This window comes from Rutidosis leptorrhynchoides, chromosome 5 (assembly GCF_046630445.1).
Source record: "Rutidosis leptorrhynchoides isolate AG116_Rl617_1_P2 chromosome 5, CSIRO_AGI_Rlap_v1, whole genome shotgun sequence".
NCBI lineage: Eukaryota > Viridiplantae > Streptophyta > Magnoliopsida > Asterales > Asteraceae > Rutidosis > Rutidosis leptorrhynchoides.
Genome location: NC_092337.1, coordinates 219,352,001 through 219,374,765, shown reverse-complemented (window position 1 = coordinate 219,374,765; position 22,765 = coordinate 219,352,001). Strand labels below are relative to the sequence as shown.

The 22,765-nt window shown below is 30.9% G+C and overlaps 1 protein-coding gene across 1 annotated transcript; it reads right to left on the bottom strand.

Annotated features, from left to right (window-relative positions):
• Nucleotides 1–95: 95 nt before the first annotated feature.
• LOC139849282 (uncharacterized) lies at nucleotides 96–21,872 on the bottom strand. Its single transcript, XM_071838940.1, has 5 exons — nucleotides 20,943–21,872; nucleotides 20,142–20,577; nucleotides 325–419; nucleotides 202–219; nucleotides 96–116 (listed from the first exon to the last, which is right to left on the bottom strand). Exons 1-5 carry the CDS (start codon nucleotides 21,870–21,872, stop codon nucleotides 96–98), a joined length of 1,500 nt encoding a protein of 499 aa, XP_071695041.1.
• Nucleotides 21,873–22,765: the final 893 nt, after the last annotated feature.

The window sequence follows — 22,765 nt, the reverse complement described above, 5'->3', positions numbered from 1 at the left end:
GCGCGGTGTACAAGCGTTTGAAACAAACCAATATTTTACTACTGTCACCAATAAAAATAGTATTAGTAACCAAACTAAACTATGCCACTTGAGACTCAGAGTGTGTCCCTGTGCAGCTTAAGGGGCATGCAATAAACAAATGTAAAAAAAATGCACAAGTTATTGGCTTAAATTGCATAATTCAATTTATTTCAAACATACCTTTTGACCAACACTTAGCTGTCATGTTTACAATGGAGAAAATTCACATGATAAAAACTTTAGACAGTTGTTTGGGGTGATCAGTCCCTCTGCAGTTTTTCATATGTAGCACCATTTCAGTGCCTGCGCATGCCAGGTGCGCTTTATTGCTCTTACATCCAAACTTGCTAGACGATACGCCCCTGTATCGCTTACGCCAATAACCTTGTAAGGTCCTTCTGTGATGACCCAGGAATTTTCGACCAAATTTAAAATTGAATCTTATTTGATTTTGATACGATAAGCAAAGTCTGTAATATTGAGTCTCGAAAATTTTTGAACTGTTTTCATATATGCATTTACCCTTCGACAGGTCTCAAAGATTCACGAACAACTAATTGTAAATAGATACATATATATTTAAAAATATAAATACATGTGTTATTATAATTATTAAATATTACATAGTTAATAATTGTAATATTAATTACAAGTTTAATCTTAGTTGTTATATTATTAATAATTAATAAAAATACCATGAATACTATTAAAATTATAATATGAAATTTAATACATTTGATTGGTTATATTATTGTTACTATTCACATTATAATTATCAATGTTAATATATTTATTATAATAATAAAACTATAATCTTATTATTATGACTATTATTAGTATCATTATAAATTTAATTATTATTTGGGTTATTAAAAGTATTATTAACGTGATTACTAAAATTATCATTTTATTGTTGCCATTATTCTTATTAGTATTATTATGATCTTAATATCGTTAATATTATTATTTTCTCTATTAATAATTATTACTATTATTAGTTTTGTTATTATTATTAATATTATTGTTAAATGTTAAAGTTGTATGATAAATAATATTATAACTCGTATAAAATATAATATAACTAACTAAACAGATATATATAAACTATATAATTATACGGATAAATATACAATGGATAATAAATAAATACAATTACATAAAAATGCAGATATATATGGTACTGATCTGATCGCGTAATATTTATAATTATCCATCACAATCAATTAGTGACTTGGTGCTCCTAATTTGTACTTCTAACTGTTCTAAATTCGAATGCCATATCATACAACCGGCTATCAAACAAAATCTGTTAGGATTATATTTATTTTTTATATATTTTTCTGTTTCTGAGTTGGAAGTTGTCGACCAGATTACTCAATAAATCAACGAAATTATTCTGTGTTGTTATCTAACTCACTCTGTATTCTCTATCATTATCATTTATCAATTTAATTAGTTTAAGTTATCAAATTTAAATAGAAAATTTATTTATTACAGCTCGCTCATCTCTGTTACGGTTTCATTTTTTCAAAAGCTTCGAAAACGATTCAAATCTCAAAATGTGTAAATGCAGAAGTGTTTAGAATCTTCTTCTCAAACTATCTGTCAAATTTCATAGTCCAATTCATCGTATCGAGGTTTAATTTTCGAGTCAAAGTTGAATTTTAAAAAGTCAACAGATTTGTTCATCAAGAAATTCACGTTCATTTTTTTGTTTTAGATAAAATTGATGATTTTTATAGTTTATACGAATGATTTGAAATCTTTTTGGTTTAGGAATCATTAACTGAAACACTCTTAAACTCATGATCAAATTTTGAGTTATTTTTTTTTACGAACAGTCTTCTGTTCTTTCTGTTATTTTTTTTTATTTTGTTTTATTGTTGATTAACATCATATTTATATGTTATTTAAATTTCAATTTCAATACAAAATTGAACAGTAATTATTATGATGAATTGTTTGATTTTGGTGACTGAATTGATCGAAGAAGAAGAAGGAAAGGGATAAACAGAAATACGGTTTTTAAATATTAAAAAGGAGATTTAAATCAGATAATAGGTTTGGCTGAATGGTTAATTGGGTTTGCGTGTTTGCGGGAGGTCTCAGGTTCGAGACCAAACATGGGCTGTCATTTTTTTTGGGACACTTTTCACTTGAGGTAGCCTTTAATTTTATTATTATTATTATTATTATTATTATTATTATTATTATTATTATTATTATTATTATTATTATTATTATTATTATTATAATTATTATTATTATTATTATTATTATTATTATTATTATTATTATTATTATTATTATTATTATTGTTGTTGTTATTATTATTACTATTATTGTTGTTGTTAATATTATTATTGATATTGTTAGTTATTGTTAATACTACTAGTATTATAATTATTAAAAGTATTATAAATAGTATTGATAACATAGTTACAAGTATTAGAACTATTATTAATATCACTACTAATATATGTATTATTATTAATAACATGTTTAGGATTATTATTATTAACAGTATTAATGTATCTATTATTATGAATTTTTGTCATTTATGTATTAGTTATCATTGTCATTATTATTATTATATTTATTAACAACTAATATAGGTATTATCATTATTGTTATGTAAACGTAAATACTATGATTAATTATCATTTTGTTATTAAGTAACATCTTTATGTATTATTAATATTCAGATAAGTATTATTATGATTAGGCCTATTATTATAATTGTTATTATGAAAATGATACAAACTATTATTATTATGATTAATGTTAGTATTAGTATCATTGTAGAATCATTATTATTATTATTATTATTATTATTATTATTATTATTATTATTATTATTATTATTATTATTATTATTATTATTATTATTATTATTATTATTATTATTAGTATTATTATTATTATTAACAAAATTATTAATATTAAGATCTCTGTTAATAATAAGATTATTATAGTTATTATTATTAAGTATTATGTACTAATGTCAAAAATTATTATTTTCATTACCATTATTATTAAATTATTCATTCTATTAAAAACTACTGATATTATCATTATTATGAGATTGATTATTGAAAACTACCATTAAAATAGTTATTAATAGAACTATAAATAATATTATCATTTTTATTAATATTAATATAAACACTATTAGTATTTCAAATATTACTTTAGTATTATTAAAGTATCGTTTTAACTAACAAATAATAAATATATAAATACATAAATATATATATATTACATATAACATAACGAAACTTAATATTTTTACATAAAATGAATATAAGTTATTAATATAAAAATTGTATCACTAATAATAATATATATATATATATATCTTTGTTCAACTACAAATATATGTTTTAATATATATACAAATGATATAGGTTCGTGAATCCGAGGCCAACCCTGCATTGTTCAATATAGTCATATGTATTTTTTCTACAAAATACATTAGGTGAGTTTCATTTGCTCCCTTTTTAAATGCTTTTGCAATATATATTTTTGGGACTGAGAATACATGCGCTGCTTTTACAAATGCTTTACGAAATAGACACAAGTAATCGAAACTACATTCTATGGTTGAATTATCGAAATCGAATATTCCCCTTTTTATTAAGTCTGGTAATCTAAGAATTAGGGAACAGACACCCTAATTGACACGAATCCTAAAGATAGATCTATCGGGCCCAACAAGCCCCATCCAAAGTACCGGATGCTTTAGTACTTCGAAATTTATATCATGTCCGAAGGAGGATCCCAGAATGATGGGGATATTCTTATATGCATATTGTGAATGTCGGTTACCAGGTGTTCAATCCATATGAATGATATTTTAGTCTCTATGAATGGGACGTATGTTTATGAGAAATGGAGTTATGAAATCTTGTGGTCTATTAAAATTATGAAATGATTATTTATGTTAAACTAATGAACTCACCAACCTTTTGGTTGACACTTTAAAGCATGTTTATTCTCAGGTACGAAAGAAATCTTCCGCTGTGCATTTGCTCATCTTAGAGATATTACTTGGAGTCATTCATGACATATTTCAAAAGACGTTGCATTCGAGTCGTTGAGTTTATCAAGATTATTATTAAGTCTATTATAGTAAGATATATTAAGAAATGGTATGCATGTTGTCAACTTTCGATTAATGAAAGATTATCTTTTCAAAAACGAATGCAATGTTTGTAAAATGTATCATATATAGGTCAAGTATCTCACGATGTAATCAACTGTTGTGAATCATTTATAATCGATATGGACATCGTCCGGATGGATTAGGACGGGTCTCTACAGTTGGTATCAGAGCGGTGGTCTTAGCGAACCGGGTCTTGCATTAGTGTGTCTAACTGATAGTCGTTAGGATGCATTAGTGAGTCTGGACTTCGACCGTGTCTGCATGTTACAAGTATTGCTTATCATTTTTTTTGTTGGAAATCATCTGCTTATCATCCTTAGGAAATTACCTGCTTATCATTCCTAGTCTAGACACATCTTGCTGCATTGGTTGCATGAATAGTGTATAGACAAAATTCATATCTTAGCGTATATGTTATTGTTACCTTTGCCTGACAATTTCCGTAGATTCCTCCGTAAGTTATGGGATTTTAGTATTATATATGCATATGTAAATTATGTTTGCAGGATACTAATCGACATCCTATAATCTATTTCTTATCGAAAATCCTTCATCTGATCATACGAGATGAATCCCTCAACCAGTTCGAGTCCCTCAAATTTCGATAGTTATTCCAACAGTTATTCTGACATGGATGTTCACATAAGCTCCGGAAGCAGTGTGGTTCGAATGGATCAACCAATTAGCCATCATTTATTCGGGATGAATTAGAAATGGGTTCGTAGGCTTCTTATGAAATGTCCCGTTCTTATTGATTAAAAACGTTCCATATTAATTGATTTCGTTGCGAGGTTTTGACCTCTATATGAGACGTTTTTCAAAGACTGCATTCATTTTAAAACAAACCATAACCTTTATTTCATCAATAAAGGTTTAAAAATCTTTACGTAGATTATCAAATAATGATAATCTAAAATATCCTGCTTACACACGACCATTACATAATGGTTTACAATACAAATATGTTACAACAAAATAAGTTTCTTGAATGCAGTTTTTACACAATATCATACAAGCATGGACTCCAAATCTCGTCCTTATATAAGTATGCGACAGCGGAAGCTCTTAATAATCACCTGAGAATAAACATGCTTAAAACGTCAACAAAAATGTTGGTGAGTTATAGGTTTAACCTATATATATCAAATCATAATAATAGACCACAAGATTTCATATTTCAATACACATCCCATACATAGAGATAAAAATCATTCATATGGTGAACACCTAGTAACCGACATTAACAAGATGCATATATAAGAATATCCCCATCATTCCGGGACACTCGGTAGTCGATACACAACCTGAATGTACCATCTTTCTTCTTGACAAACAAATCAGGAGCTCCCCACGGTGATGTGCTTGGTCGAATGAAACCACGCTCTAAAAGTTCTTGTAATTGGCTTTGCAGTTCTTTCATCTCGCTGGGTGCGAGTCTGTAAGGAGCATGAGCTATTGGTGCAGCTCCTGGTACAAGATCTATTTGAAATTCAACGGATCGATGTGGGGGTAATCCCGGTAATTCTTTCGGAAATACATCGGGAAATTCTTTTGCAATGGGAACATCATTGATGCTCTTTTCTTTAGTTTGTACTTTCTCGACGTGTGCTGGAACAGCATAGCAACCTTTTCTTATTAGTTTTTATGCCTTCAAATTACTAATAAGATGTAGCTTCGTGTTGCCCTTTTCTCCGTACACCATTAAGGATTTTCCTTTTTCTCGTATAATGCGAATTGCATTTTTGTAACAAACGATCTCTGCTTTCACTTCTTTCAACCAGTCCATACCGATTATCACATCAAAACTCCCTAACTCTACTGGTATCAAATCAATCTTAAATGTTTCGCTAACCAGTTTAATTTCTCGATTCCGACATATATTATCTGCTGAAATTAATTTACCATTTGCTAATTTGAGTAAAAATTTACTATCCAAAGGCGTCAATGGATAACTTAATTTAGCACAAAAATCTCTACTCATATAGCTTCTATCCGTACCCGAATCAAATAAAATGTAAGCAGATTTATTGTCAATAAGAAACGTACCTGTAACAAGCTCCGGGTCTTCCTGTGCCTCTGCCGCATTAATATTGAAAACTCTTCTGCGGCCTTGTCCATTCGTGTTCTCCTGGTTCGGGCAATTTCTAATAATGTGGCCCGGTTTTTCACATTTATAACAAACTACATTGGCATAACTTGCTCCGCCACTACTTGCTCCGCCATTACTCGTTTCGACACCATTTGTTCCTTTCGTTCTATTAACCCCTGGTCCGTAGACCTCACACTTCGCCGTGCTATGACCATTTCTTTTACACTTGTTGCAAAATTTGGTGCAGAACCCCGAGTGATACTTTTCACACCTTTGGCATAGCTGCTTCTGATTGTTGTTGTTGTTGCGGTTATTATTGTTGTTGGGATGATTGTTGTAGTTGCTGTTGTTGTTGTTGTTGTTGTTGTTGTTGTTGTTGTTGGGCCGTTTGTTGTAGTTGCGATTGATGTTGCGATTGTTGGGATAATTGTTGCGATTATTGTTGTAATTGATGTTGTTGTTGTATTGGTGATTCTTATCACCGTTTTCCTCCCACTTTCTTTTGACTTGCTTCACATTGACCTCTTCAGCAGTCTGTTCTTTAATTCTTTCTTCAATCTGGTTCACTAGTTTGTGAGCCATTCTACATGCCTGTTGTATGGAGGCGGGCTCGTGTGAACTTATATCTTCTTGGATTCTTTCCGGTAATCCTTTCACAAATGCGTCGATCTTCTCTTCCTCATCTTCGAATGCTCCCGGACACAATAGGCACAATTCTGTGAATCGTCTTTCGTACGTGGTAATATCAAATCCTTGGGTTCGTAACCCTCTAAGTTCTGTCTTGAGCTTATTGACCTCAGTTCTGGGACGGTACTTCTCGTTCATCAAGTGCTTGAATGCTGACCACGGTAGTGCGTACGCATCGTCTTGTCCCACTTGCTCTAGATAGGTATTCCACCATGTTAACGCAGAACCTGTGAAGGTATGCGTAGCGTACTTCACTTTGTCCTCTTCAGTACACTTACTTATGGCAAACACCGATTCGACCTTCTCGGTCCACCGTTTCAATCCGATCGGTCCTTCGGTTCCATCAAATTCCAAAGGTTTGCAGGCACTGAATTCTTTGTAGGTGCATCCTACACGATTTCCTGTACTGCTAGATCCAAGGTTATTGTTGGTATGTAGCGTAGCCTGTACTGCGGCTATGTTTGAAGCTAGAAAAGTACGGAATTCCTCTTCATTCATATTCACGGTGTGTCGAGTAGTCGGTGCCATTTCCTTCAAAATAGTCAAATAGAACAAGTTAATCATACAGAATATTAAGATTAGTTAATAGTATTTCGTAGCATAATATGAACTTATTTATAAAAGCTTTTTCTTCATATTAGCGTTTTATAAGTTTAAATTCGGGTAGTACCTACCCGTTAAGTTCATACTTAGTAGCTAATATACAATTCAACTACTACAATTCTATATGAAAAACTGATTATAATAATATTTCGCGTTCAAACTTTTACACAATATTTTACAAACTTACAATACCGCATATTTTACATATAGCATGAAATATAACACACAATAAATTTGATACAAGATGGTTGTGAAGATAAATCTAGCTAGTACACAAGTCGTTCAGCAAAGGCAATAAAGACACGTAATTCATACGTCCAGAAACAAGTCATGCATTCTGGTTTTACTAGGATTACTTCCCATCCTTGGACTTGTAGAACATAACCGTTATGGCCATTGATAAGACAGCGTGTTGTAACGTCGTCAAAGGGACGAGGGTTACGTAATGTCCAACAGTCCCGTAACAATCTAAAAACCTCATTTCTTACCCCAATTACCGACTCCGTCACTTGTGGGAACGTTTTGTTTAATAGTTGTAGCCCGATATTCTTGTTCTCACTTTGGTGAGAAGCGAACATTACTAATCCGTAAGTATAACATGCTTCTTTATGTTTCATGTTAGCCGCTTTTTCTAAATCACGAAGTCCAATATTCGGATATATTGAGTCAAAAATAATTTCTTAACCCATTGCGTAAAATAGCATTTGGGTTCCCCACAATATATGCGTCAAAGTAAACACATCGTAATTTATGGATTTCCCAATGTGATATCCCCCATCTTTCAAACGAAAGTCTTTTATAAACCAAGGCATTCTTGAAACGTTCTTCGAATGTCTTACAAACTGATCTCGCCTTAAATAGTTGTGCCGAAGAATTCTGACCGACTCTAGACAAGATTTCATCAATCATGTCTCCGGGTAGGTCTCTTAAAATATTGGGTTGTCTATCCATTTTGTGTTTTTATACTGTAAAATAGACAAGAGTTAGATTCATAAAAAAAATACTTATTAATACAACAATTTTTACATATATCATAAAGCATAAGCACACTATATTACATATATTACACCACACGAATACAACTATCTTATTCCGACTCGCTTGTTTCTTCTTCTTCGGTTTTGGTTCGTTTTGCCAAGTTTCTAGGGATATATGATGTTCCCCTAAAACGAGCCGTCGTTTTCCACATTGGTTTAGAAAAACCTGGTGGTTTAGAGGTTCCCGGGTCATTGTTACAACTTAAGGACTTCGGGGGTTGACGATACATATAAAGTTCATCGGGGTTGGGATTAGATTTCTCTATTTTTATGCCCTTTCCCTTATTATTTTCTTTTGCCTTTTTAAATTCAGTTGGGGTAATTTCTATAACATCATTGAAATTCTCATCGGAATCCGATTCATCGGAGAATTGGTAATCCTCCCAATATTTTGCTTCCTTGGTGGAAACACCATTGACCATAATTAACCTTGGTCGGTTGGTTGAGGATTTTCTTTTACTTAACCATTTTATTATTTCCCCCACCGGTTCTATTTCTTCATCCGGTTCCGATTCTTCTTCCGGTTCCGATTCTTCTTCCGGTTCCGACTCTTCTTCCGGTTCCTCTTCGGGAACTTGTGAATCAGTCCACGAATCATTCCAATTTACATTTGACTCTTCATTATTATTAGGTGAGTCAATGGGACTTTTTCTAGAGGTAGACATCTATCACATAATATCAAACGCGTTAAGAGATTAATATATCACATAATATTCACATGTTAAAAATATATAGTTTCCAACAAAATTTGTTAAGCAATCATTTTTCAAGTAAACACGGTCGAAGTCCAGACTCACTAATGCATCCTAACAAACTCGATAAGACACACTAATGCAAAATTCTGGTTCTCTAAGACCAACGCTCGGATACCAACTGAAATGTCCCGTTGTTATTGATTAAAAACGTTCCATATTAATTGATTTCGTTGCGAGGTTTTGACCTCTATATGAGATGTTTTTCAAAGACTGCATTCATTTTAAAACAAACCATAACCTTTATTTCATCAATAAAGGTTTAAAAATCTTTACGTAGATTATCAAATAATAATAATCTAAAATATCCTGTTTACACACGACCATTACATAATGGTTTACAATACAAATATGTTACAACAAAATAAGTTTCTTGAATGCAGTTTTTACACAATATCATACAAGCATGGACTCCAAATCTTGTCCTTATTTTAGTATGCGATAGCGGAAGCTCTTAGTATTCACCTGAGAATAAACATGCTTTAAACGTCAACAAAAATGTTGGTGAGTTATAGGTTTAACCTATATATATCAAATCGTAACAGTAGACCACAAGATTTCATATTTCAATACACATCCCATACACAGAGATAAAAATCATTCATATGGTGAACACCTGGTAACCGACATTAACAAGATGCATATATAAGAATATCCCCATCATTCCGGGACACCCTTCGGATATGATATAAATTTCAAAGTACTAAAGCATCCGGTACTTTGGATGGGGTTTGTTAGGCCCAATAGATCTATCTTTAGGATTCGCGTCAATTAGGGTGTCTGTTCCCTAATTCTTAGATTACCAGACTTAATAAAAAGGGGCATATTCGATTTCGATAATTCAACCATAGAATGTAGTTTCACGTACTTGTGTCTATTTTGTAAATCATTTATAAAACCTGCATGTATTCTCATCCCAAAAAAATTAGATTTTAAAACTGGGACTATAACTCACTTTCACAGATTTTTACTTCGTCGGGAAGTAAGACTTGGCCACTGGTTGATTCACGAACCTATAACAATATATACATATATATCAAAGTATGTTCAAAATATATTTATAACACTTTTAATATATTTTGATGTTTTAAGTTTATTAAGTCAGCTGTCCTTGATAGTAACCTACAAATAGTTGTCCACAGTTAGATGTACAGAAATAAATCGATAAATATTATCTTGAATCAATCCACGACCCAGTGTATACGTATCTCAGTATTGATCACAACTCAAACTATATATATTTTGGAATCAACCTCAACCCTGTATAGCTAACTCCAACATTCACATATAGAGTGTCTATGGTTGTTCCAAAATATATATAGATGTGTCGACATGATAGGTCGAAACATTGTATACGTGTCTAATGTATCTCAAGATTACATAATATACAATACAAGTTGATTAAGTTATGGTTGGAATAGATTTGTTACCAATTTTCACGTAGCTAAAATGAGAAAAATTATCCAATCTTGTTTTACCCATAACTTCTTCATTTTAAATCCATTTTGAGTGAATCAAATTGCTATGGTTTCATATTGAACTCTATTTTATGAATCTAAACATATAAAGTATAGGTTTATAGTCGGAAAAATAAGTTACAAGTCATTTTTGTAAAGGTAGTCATTTTAGTCGAAAGAACGACGTCTAGATGACCATTTTAGAAAACATACTTCCACTTTGAGTTTAACCATAATTTTTGGATATAGTTTCATGTTCATAATAAAAATCATTTTCTCAGAATAACAACTTTTAAATCAAAGTTTATCATAGTTTTTAATTAACTAACCCAAAACAGCCCGCGGTGTTACTACGACGGCGTAAATCCGGTTTTACGGTGTTTTTCGTGTTTCCAGGTTTTAAATCATTAAGTTAGCATATCATATAGATATAGAACATGTGTTTAGTTGATTTTAAAATTCAAGTTAGAAGGATTAACTTTTGTTTGCGAACAAGTTTAGAATTAACTAAACTATGTTCTAGTGATTACAAGTTTAAACCTTCGAATAAGATAGCTTTATATGTATGAATCGAATGATGTTATGAACATCATTACTCGTTAAGTTCCTTGGATAAACCTACTGGAAAAGAAAAAAAATGGATCTAGCTTCAATGGATCCTTGGATGGCTCGAAGTTCTTGAAGCAGAATCATGACACGAAAACAAGTTCAAGTAAGATCATCACTTGAAATAAGATTGTTATAGTTATAGAAATTGAACCAAAGTTTGAATATGATTATTACCTTGTATTAGAATGATAACCTACTGTAAGAAACAAAGATTTCTTGAGGTTGGATGATCACCTTACAAGATTGGAAGTGAGCTAGCAAACTTGAAAGTATTCTTGATTTTATGTAACTAGAACTTGTAGAATTTATGAAGAACACTTAGAACTTGAAGATAGAACTTGAGAGAGATCAATTAGATGAAGAAAATTAAATAATGAAAGTGTTTGTAGGTGTTTTTGGTCATTGGTGTATGGATTAGATATAAAGGATATGTAATTTTGTTTTCATGTAAATAAGTCATGAATGATTACTCAAATTTTTGTAATTTTATGAGATATTTCATGCTAGTTGCCAAATGATGGTTCCCACATGTGTTAGGTGACTCACATGGGCTGCTAAGAGCTGATTATTGGAGTGTATATACCAATAGTACATACATCTAAAAGCTATGTATTGTACGAGTACGAATACGGGTGCATACGAGTAGAATTGTTGATGAAACTGAACGAGGATGTAATTGTAAGCATTTTTGTTAAGTAGAAGTATTTTGATAAGTGTATTGAAGTCTTTCAAAAGTGTATAAATACATATTAAAACACTACATGTATATACATTTTAACTGAGTCGTTAAGTCATCGTTAGTCGTTACATCTAAGTGTTGTTTTGAAACCTTTAGGTTAACGATCTTGTTAAATGTTGTTAACCCAATGTTTATAATATCAAATGTGATTTTAAATTATTATATTATCATGATATTATCATGTATGAATATCTCTTAATATGATATATATACATTAAATGTCTTTACAACGATAATCGTTACATATATGTCTCGTTTAAAAATCATTAAGTTAGTAGTCTTGTTTTTACATATGTAGTTCATTGTTAATATACTTAATGATATGTTTACTTATCATAGTATCATGTTAACTATATATATATCCATATATATGTCATCATATAGTTTTTACAAGTTTTAACGTTCGTGAATCACCGGTCAACTTGGGTGGTCAATTGTCTATATGAAACATATTTCAATTAATCAAGTCTTAACAAGTTTGATTGTTTAACATGTTGGAAACATTTAATCATGTAAATATCAATCTCAATTAATATATATAAACATGGAAAAGTTCGGGTCACTACAGCTTAATCAATGGAGACGAGAAGAAAGCGATCCTTTCCACCAACCAACTTCACCTCTTGGTGATGAACCTGAAGCACTTACCCGCGAATCCATTCGAAACACCATTTTCACACTCATTTTCCGAATATCTCGCCACGATTATATGCTATCTAAAATTCTAAACCTTATTCATTCGCTCGTTCCAATCGACAATCATCCCGGGATAATAGAATAAGTCAACGAACTTCGCGCTCGAGGAATAAATTTGGAAAATATGATGCAAAATTTACCAGCTTCAGCAACATCACAGGCACCAACAGTACCATCAGTAACAGCACCAGTACCATCAACAATCCATGCTTCAATATCACCATCTGTACTTCGAGTATGATCTTCGTTCTACGTATCGTTCTACCTCATTTATCTTCGTTCGACATGGCGAATATGTAATCTCTAAAGTTTTAGAGATTATTTATTCTAGTTCCAACCGAAAACTAAATGAGTTTAATATTATATTAACTCATTAAATCTATGATTACATCTGAAGAAAATATATATGTATATATGTTTTCAAAAAGATTGTAATTAAAAATTCTTTTGTACAAACTTTTAATGGTGAGAATTTTTTAACGGGTAGGTAATACCCGAGGAATATTTAGATTTTACATTAATAAGTTATACTGTACATTCTTCGGATCTGATTCAATAATCATCTACTATCCTACTTACATTCACCGATATACGTATCCGTTTACTGCAGAATAACCATTTTCATTCAATTTCATATTTGGATTTTGACCTATCAGAATCCAACAAGTGGCATAATGAAGAAAACATTGGACAAAATAAAATTTGTTAGAAACAAACAAATTAACTATAAAAAAAAAAAAATTTTAAGAATCCACGCTAACAAAATCCTAGCTAACTGTTCCTAGCTAACTGTTAATTCCGTATTACATTTATTTATCGCAATTTATTTATCGCAATTCATTTTTCGCAATTTAATTATCGAAATTTTAATTCTCGCAATTTTATTTATCGTCATTTAATTTCTGTTATTTATTTTACGCATTTTAAATATCGGGACACGTATACAAGGTTTTGACATATCATATCGACGCATCTATATATATTATTTGGAATAACCATAGACACTCTATATGCAGTAATGCGGGAGTTAGCTATACAGGGTTGAGGTTGATTCTACAATAATATATATAGTTTAAGTTGTGATCAAGTCTGAGACGTATACGGGTCACGATACGTATTAATTAATTGGTATATTATATATTAAACTATATATAAATTATTGAACTGTTATTGTGGACTATAGACTGTAGACTAATAACATTGGACAATTAAAATGAATTAAAATATTGATTATAACATATGAAACTAAATATTCTTCAAGTTTGCCACTTGATTTCATCTTAAACCTCATTTGTATCTTGACGATTACAATCTACGTTCAAACATTTCACGATTCTTGAAAACACCTCAATCGATAGAATGAATCAACCGCACTTCATCTACGGAAGAAAAGATTTATACATATAGTTATGCACCTGAGAAACTCTTGACAACTGAGTAAAAGTTTAACACGTAGCCGCGTCAGATCCTTTGGCATTTATTAGCAAAAATAACTTTGCGATCCCTTTTCAAAGTAGTCAATTTTGTCACAGCTCCAGCAAGTCAGCTTCGACTTTTCATTCGAAGTAGCCTTACTATAATCCTGATATATACAATTACCCTTTTAATACCAGAAAATTCTTTTATATTCCACCATATTACCAGTAGACGTACCAGTAACCTCGTTGCTTTTTAGCTTAAATCTCTCTGACAAATCATTATATTTATTCATTAAAACCCTATCATATACTCATTCGCATCTTGTAACGAGAACTACCATAACAATTACTGGGAATCAGCAATCAGTACTTTGAAAACTCAAAGCATATCTACATCAACAGTTATATGTATGACATTTATCTCTTAGAATTATGATCTCTCATTCTGAAATTCTGAAAAGCACTCAGTCACAAATCAATACTCTGAATGTTGAAAAAGATGAATGAAGCAGCAGAAACCATAGACAATCGTAAACGACCTTAATCATTGAAAGTTTGATGATAAACAATAGTATGTTGGAAAAGCTCAGAAAAGTTAGAACTGGAAAACGGATTGAGCTAACCACGAAGGAGACCAAGGACAAATACAAGGGCCATACCATATATTCAAAGAATCCAAATAATTCAATGCCGGCTGAAGTCTTTAGCGAATATCTTGCTCCTTATTCTGAACCCCTGCGGACAGTAGTCTCCATCATCCTCTGATCTTAGATATTCAAAGATATTATCGTATCTTTCATTATATATATCCTCCATATTTTTAAAGATATTTTCATAACTATTCTTATCTGAAATCATTAATCTCTTCATGCTATCAGTGTTACATCATATAGAAACTGTTAGTTTCTATATTCTGTAAACTTTCGAGTTTAAAATATGAATGTTATTGAAGTAATATTGGGAACTGATGCATGAGTTAGTATAATATAATGACACTTGATCAACGTGATTATATTACAGTAAGTCATGCTGAGTTTCTAATGAAACGTGATGATTCACAGACTCTAACGTCATCATGTGCCATGTTACACGACTCTTGTATTCTATTTAAACCTCTAAAATATCAAGAAAATATTCCTTGATGATTCGGTCTTTTCCAGGGTATTTTGGTAATTTAGCAAATCAAGATTGTGCCATTACCATTCCCTTCTTAGAACATTAACAATGTTTATTCTGAAACTTATATCCACGAATTCTGTACCATTACAAGAGATGCACAATCGCAAGAAGAAGAAACGAAGGGACAAAGCTCCGAAATAGAAAGTGGGGTATAAATCGCAGCAAATAGGAGGGAGTATTAACTGTAGATAACAATGATTATAGGAAACAAAAATAGGGACATTGAAAAATAAGGGGAGATATAAAGCCCAATAACAACACGAAAATTACAGACCGTGTATATCAATATTCATCGCAACATAAAGACACGAGAAAATTAAAAACACTATAATCCCAAGGGCGAAGTAAAAGAAAACAGATTCCTCCGGTGGAAGTTAGAAAAGGAGAATGATTGTTGCAATAGTCAGGATAAGGACAAGGATCAGAACTGGATTAAGCATTTTCACAATCTTGTGGATGTAAGAACCATGAAAGAAAGTATAGGAATGGTGAAAATTATAGAATAGGAAGAGTTTAATTTATAATGGAAATATCAGATGGAGAAATCGAGGTAGTTCACCATATTTAATTATAGAGATCTTAAATTCCTTATTCGCCGAAGAATCAAATCTTTAGATTTCGAAGATTTTCTTTAAATCCCTTGAATTCCGGAATTCAACCAAGACAACACAAAAATTAAAACAAAACCTCATTCATTCATTTCACTCTTTTGTGATAACTTCATTCGTGCTCTTTGAATAATCGAATTATTTTATCTGTATTATTCAATAATGATAAAACTCTATTTATTAGCTCATATTCGTCAGGAAAACATATTTATTATTAGCCATGACGACCTCACTCAAATTTCGGGATGAAATTTCTTTAACGGGTAGGTACTGTGATGACCCGGGAATTTCCGACCAAATTTAAAATTGAATCTTATTTGATTTCGATACGATAAGCAAAGTCTGTAATATTGAGTCTCGAAAATTTTTGAACTGTTTTCATATATGCATTTACCCTTCGACCGTTCTTAAAGATTCATGAACAACTAATTGTAAATAGATACATATATATTTAAAAATATAAATACATGTGTTATTATAATTATTAAATATTACATAGTTAATAATTGTAATATTAATTACAAGTTTAATCTTAGTTGTTATATTATTAATAATTAATAAAAATACCATGAATACTATTAAAATTATAATATGAAATTTAATACATTTGATTGGTTATGTTATTGTTACTATTCACATTATAATTATCAATGTTAATATATTTATTATAATAATAAAACTATAATCTTATTATTATGACTATTATTAGTATCATTATAAATTTAATTATTATTTGGGTTATTAAAAGTATTATTAACTTGATTACTAAAATTATCATTTTATTGTTGCCATTATTCTTATTAGTATTATTATGATCTTAATATCATTAATATTATTATTTTCTCTATTAATAATTATTACTATTATTAGTTTTATTATTATTATTAATATTAATGTTAAATATTAAAGTTGTATGATAAATAATATTATAACTCATATAAAATATAATATAACTAACTAAACAAATATATATAAATTATATAATTATACGGATAAATATACAATGGATAATAAATAAATATAATTACATAAAAATGCAGATATATATGGTACTGATCTGATCGCGTAATATTTATAATTATCCATCACAATCAATTAGTGACTTGCTGCTCCTAATTTGTACTTCTAACTGTTCTAAATTCGAATGTCATATCATACAACCGGCTATCAAACAAAATCTGTTAGGATTATATTTATTTTTTATATATTTTTCTGTTTCTGAGTTGGAAGTTGTCGACCAGATTACTCAATAAATCAACAAAATTATTCTGTGTTGTTATCTAACTCACTCTGTATTCTCTATCATTATCATTTATCAATTTAATTAGTTTAAGTTATCAAATTTAAATAGAAAATTTATTTATTACAGCTCGCTCATCTCTGTTACGGTTTCATTTTTTCAAAAGCTTCGAAAATGATTCAAATCTCAAAATGTGTAAATGCAGAAGTGTTTAGAATCTTCTTCTCAAACTAACTGTCAAATTTCATAGTCCAATTCATCGTATCAAGGTTTAATTTTCGAGTCAAAGTTGAATTTTAAAAAGTCAACAGATTTGTTCATCAAGAAATTCACATTCGTTTTTGTGTTTTAGATAAAATTGATGATTTTTATAGTTTATACAAATGATTTGAAATCTTTTTCGTTTAGGAATCTTTAACTAAAACACTCTTAAACTCATGATCAAATTTTGAGTTATTTTTTTTTTTACGAACAGTCTTCTATTCTTTCTGTTATTTTTTTTTATTTTGTTTTGTTGTTGATTAACATCATATTTATATGTTATTTAAATTTCAATTTCAATACGAAATTGAACAGTAATTATTATGATGAATTGTTTGATTTTGGTGACTGAATTGATCGAAGAAGAAGAAGGAAAGGGATAAACAGAAATACGGTTTTTAAATATTAAAAAGGAGATTTAAATTAGATAATAGGTTTGGCTTAATGGTTAATTGGGTTTGCGTGTTTGCGGGAGGTCTCAGGTTCGAGACCCAGCATGGGTTGTCATTTTTTTGGGACACTTTTCACTTGAGGTAGCCTTCAATTTTATTATTATTATTACTATTATTATTATTATTATTATTATTATTATTATTATTATTATTATTATTATTATTATTATTATTATTATTATTATTATTATTATTATTGTTATTATTATTATTATTATTACTATTACTATTATTGTTGTTGTTAATATTATTATTGATATTGTTAGTTAATGTTAATACTACTAGTATTATAATTATTAAAAGTATTATAAATAGTATTGATAACATAGTTACAAGTATTAGAACTATTATTAATATCACTACTAATATATGTATTATTATTAATAACATGTTTAGGATTATTATTATTAACAGTATTAATGTATCTGTTATTATGAATTTTTGTCATTTATGTATTAGTTATCATTGTCATTATTATTATTATATTTATTAACAACTAATATAGGTATTATCATTATTGTTATGTAAACGTAAATACTATGATTAATTATCATTTTGTTATTAAGTAACATCTTTATGTATTATTAATATTGAGATAAGTATTATTATGATTAGGCCTATTATTATAATTGTTATTATGAAAATGATACAAACTATTATTATTAGGATTAATGTTAGTATTAGTATCATTGTAGAATCATTATTATTATTATTATTAACAAAATTATTAATATTAAGATCTCCGTTAATAATAAGATTATTATAGTTATTATTATTAAGTATTATGTACTAATGTCAAAAATTATTATTTTCATTAGCTTTATTATTAAATTATTCATTCTATTAAAAACTACTGATATTATCATTATTATGAGATTGATTATTGAAAACTACCATTAAAATAGTTATTAATAGAACTATAAATAATATTATCATTTTTATTAATATTAGTATAAACACTATTAGTATTTCAAATATTACTTAAGTATTATTAAAGTATCGTTTTAACTAACAAATAATAAATATATAAATACATAAATATATATATTACATATAACATAACGAAACTTAATATTTTTACATAAAATGAATATAAGTTATTAATATAAAAATTGTATCACTAATAATAATATATATATCTTTGTTCAACTACAAATATATGTTTTAATCTATATACAAATGATATAGGTTCGTGAATCTGAGGCCAACCCTGCATTGTTCAATATAGTCATATGTATTATTACTACAAAATACATTAGGTGAGTTTCATTTGCTCCCTTTTTAAATGTTTTTGCAATATATATTTTTGGGACTGAGAATAAATGCGCTGCTTTTACAAATGCTTTAAGAAATAGACACAAGTAATCAAAACTACATTCTATGGTTGAATTATCGAAATCGAATATGCCCCTTTTTATTAAGTCTGGTAATCTAAGAATTAGGGAACAGACACCCTAATTGACGCGAATCCTAAAGATAGATCTATCGGGCCCAACAAGCCCCATCCAAAGTACCGGATGCTTTAGTACTTTGAAATTTATATCATGTCCGAAGGAGGATCCCGGAATGATGGGGATATTCTTTATGCATATTGCGAATGTCGGCTACCAGATGTTCAATCCATATGAATGATATTTTAGTCTCTATGCATGGGACGTATGTTTATGAGAAATGGAGTTATGAAATCTTGTGGTCTATTAAAATTATGAAATGATTATTTATGTTAAACTAATGAACTCACCAACCTTTTGGTTGACACTTTAAAGCATGTTTATTCTCAGGTACGAAAGAAATCTTCCGCTGTGCATTTGCTCATCTTAGAGATATTACTTGGAGTCATTCATGACATATTTCAAAAGACGTTGCATTCGAGTCGTTGAGTTTATCAAGATTATTATTAAGTCTATTACAGTAAGATATATTATGAAATGGTATGCATGTTGTCAACTTTCGATGTAATGAAAGATTGTCTTTTCAAAAACGAATGCAATGTTTGTAAAATGTATCATATAGAGGTCAAGTACCTCGCGATGTAATCAACTGTTGTGAATCATTTATAATCGATATGGACATCGTCCGGATGGATTAGGACGGGTCTCTACACCTTCCCATTTAGGTCCAAGCTTACCCGTATCCTCTACCCTGCTTGCTTCATTTTTTCGCCACACCAAGTCATCCAATTGGAAAGATAATGGTTGTACGCGCTTATTATAGTAGCTTACGATTATTTGTTTGTTGATTGCTTCTTTTATAGCCGCCATTTCTCTGCGTTCTTCAACTAAGTTTAGGTTTTTACTTAATTCTTCGCTATTGCTACTTTCATCGAAGGAAGCTATGCGCATAGTTGGCATATTTATTTCAGCGGGTATTACAGCCTCGGACCCGTACACCAAACTAAAAGGTGTTTCATTAGTTGCGCCCTTTGGAGTTGTGCGGTGTGCCCACAAAACGTTAGGCAGTTCGTCTATCCAACCCCTTCGACACAATCCCAGCCTTGCTTTGATTCCTAAAACGATATCCCTATTCGTAACCTCACACTGACCATTCACCTGAGGGGTGTGCGACTGATGTAAATGTTTGTTTTATATTCAATTCTTGGCACCAGTCACTAAATGGATTACCTTCGAACTGCATACCATTGTAGCTTACTATTTCATTTGGTATTCCAAACCGACAGGCGATGTTTTCCCAAACAAAATTTCGAATTTGCTTGCCCGAAATTTTTTTAGTGGTTTGGCCTCTACCCATTTCGTGAAATAATCAATGGCCACTACCAGAAATTTTACACCCCCTGGTCCTGCAGGGAATGGGCTACTATGTCGATTGCCCATTTGTAGAACGGCCATGGAGACGCGACCGGTATCATAGGATGTCGCGGATCCTTGCTTACCGGTGCATGAAGTTGACACGATCGACACTTGCGTATTACCTCTGCGGTATCTCTGTACATTGATGGCCAGTAATATTCGAGCCGCATTATTTTGGATGCAACTGTTTTGTGTCCCGAATGAAGAGCGCACATTCCCTCGTGTACTTCCCGTATGATTGACTCCGCTTGAATTAGATGAAGGCACCGCAAATGAGGTCCCAGAAAAGAGTTTCTATATAGAATTCCCTTGTCTAACAGATACATTGGTGCTTTCATCTTAATCTTTCTTGCTTCACTTGAATCTTTCTGCAATGTACCTTTGGTTAGAAATTCTATTATTGGTGTCATCCAACTCTGCTCCTCCTCTTCAACTGCAGCCGAAACACTGTCTTCTTCAATAGATTTTACTTTAACTTCCTCAACCCAAATTTCTTTCTTAAAATGACTGAATGTTAATGCGGCTAACTTACTTAGCGCATCCTCCTTTTTATTCAGTGTCCTCGAAGCCTGAGTTATCTGGAATAAATCGAAGTCAACTGCTAGCTCTTGCACAAGCTTTAAGTATTTTTGCATTGATTCATCGTGTGCCTCGAATATTCCGTTAAATTGGTTTACAACTAACTGCGAATCAACATTTACTGACAGTTCTTTAACCTCTAGATATTTTGCTACCCGCATCCCAGATAACAATGCTTCATATTCAGCTTCATTATTTGTGACAGGGAAGCTGAATCGCAGTGCGAAGGTATATTCCTCTCCTTCTGGACTTTTTAGGACTATTCCTGCCCATGCGCCTTCTGGGCCACAAGCCCCGTCTATGTGCATTTCCCACAGCTGTTTGGGCGGAGGTGGTATTTCTATTGATTCATGTGAGACTTCGATATCTCTGGCTGTTTCAGCCAGATAATCTGCTAGGACTTGCCCTTTTACCGCACTTAGTGGTGAGAAGCTTATTTCATGCTCTCCCAATTCAATAGCCCATTTGGCCATGGGACCAAAATTTTCTGGTTTATATAGCACCTGCTCAACAAGTATCAGTGAATGTAAATTTTCTAGGATTTATCAAGAAATTTTATATTTGTTTGACGACAAATTGTTGTTTGTCGTACCTGCTTTATCGGCTGATCTGTTAGGACCCTTATTGGGTGCGCTTGGAAATACCTTCGTAAGCGTCTAGCTGTTTGCACAAGTGCATAAACCAGTTTTTTGATTGCAGGATAGTTTAATTCGCTTTCTGTCAAAGCTTTGCTAACAAAATATACAGGCATTTGTACCTGTTCTGAAATGCCCCGTCCTAATCCATCTGGACGAAGTCATTAACATTTGATCCCAGAGCGATTATCGACTCCAAGTAATGTCCTTAAAATGAGAAAATGCACAGCGGAAGATTTCTTTCATACCTGAGAATAAACATGCTTTCAAGTGTCAACCAAAAGGTTTGTGAGTTCATAGGTTTATCTTAAAACCATAAAATTCATCATTTTGATAAACCACAAAATTTAAATGATGCATGGTACAAATGGGCCCGAATCCTATACCCACCTGTAATGTACATGCTATATCTTTTAAATACAGTACATCTTTCTCGTGTACGAAACCATTTTAATATAATCATAGTAACCGTACACATATCTTGTGCACAACAAAAAACATACACATAACCTGTGTATAAAATCATTCTCTCGATATATAACATTCATATCAACTGGTGGCAATTATCATGTCCACATAATTCAATGGTGGCAATTATCATGTCCACATAATTCAATGGTGACAATTATCATGTCCACATAATTCAATAATAATCTGCAGAACTTCTGTCTGCATAATAATTCATTCGAGGAATGTTTTGCTTGTGTCTATCTCGTTAAACATTTATAAAA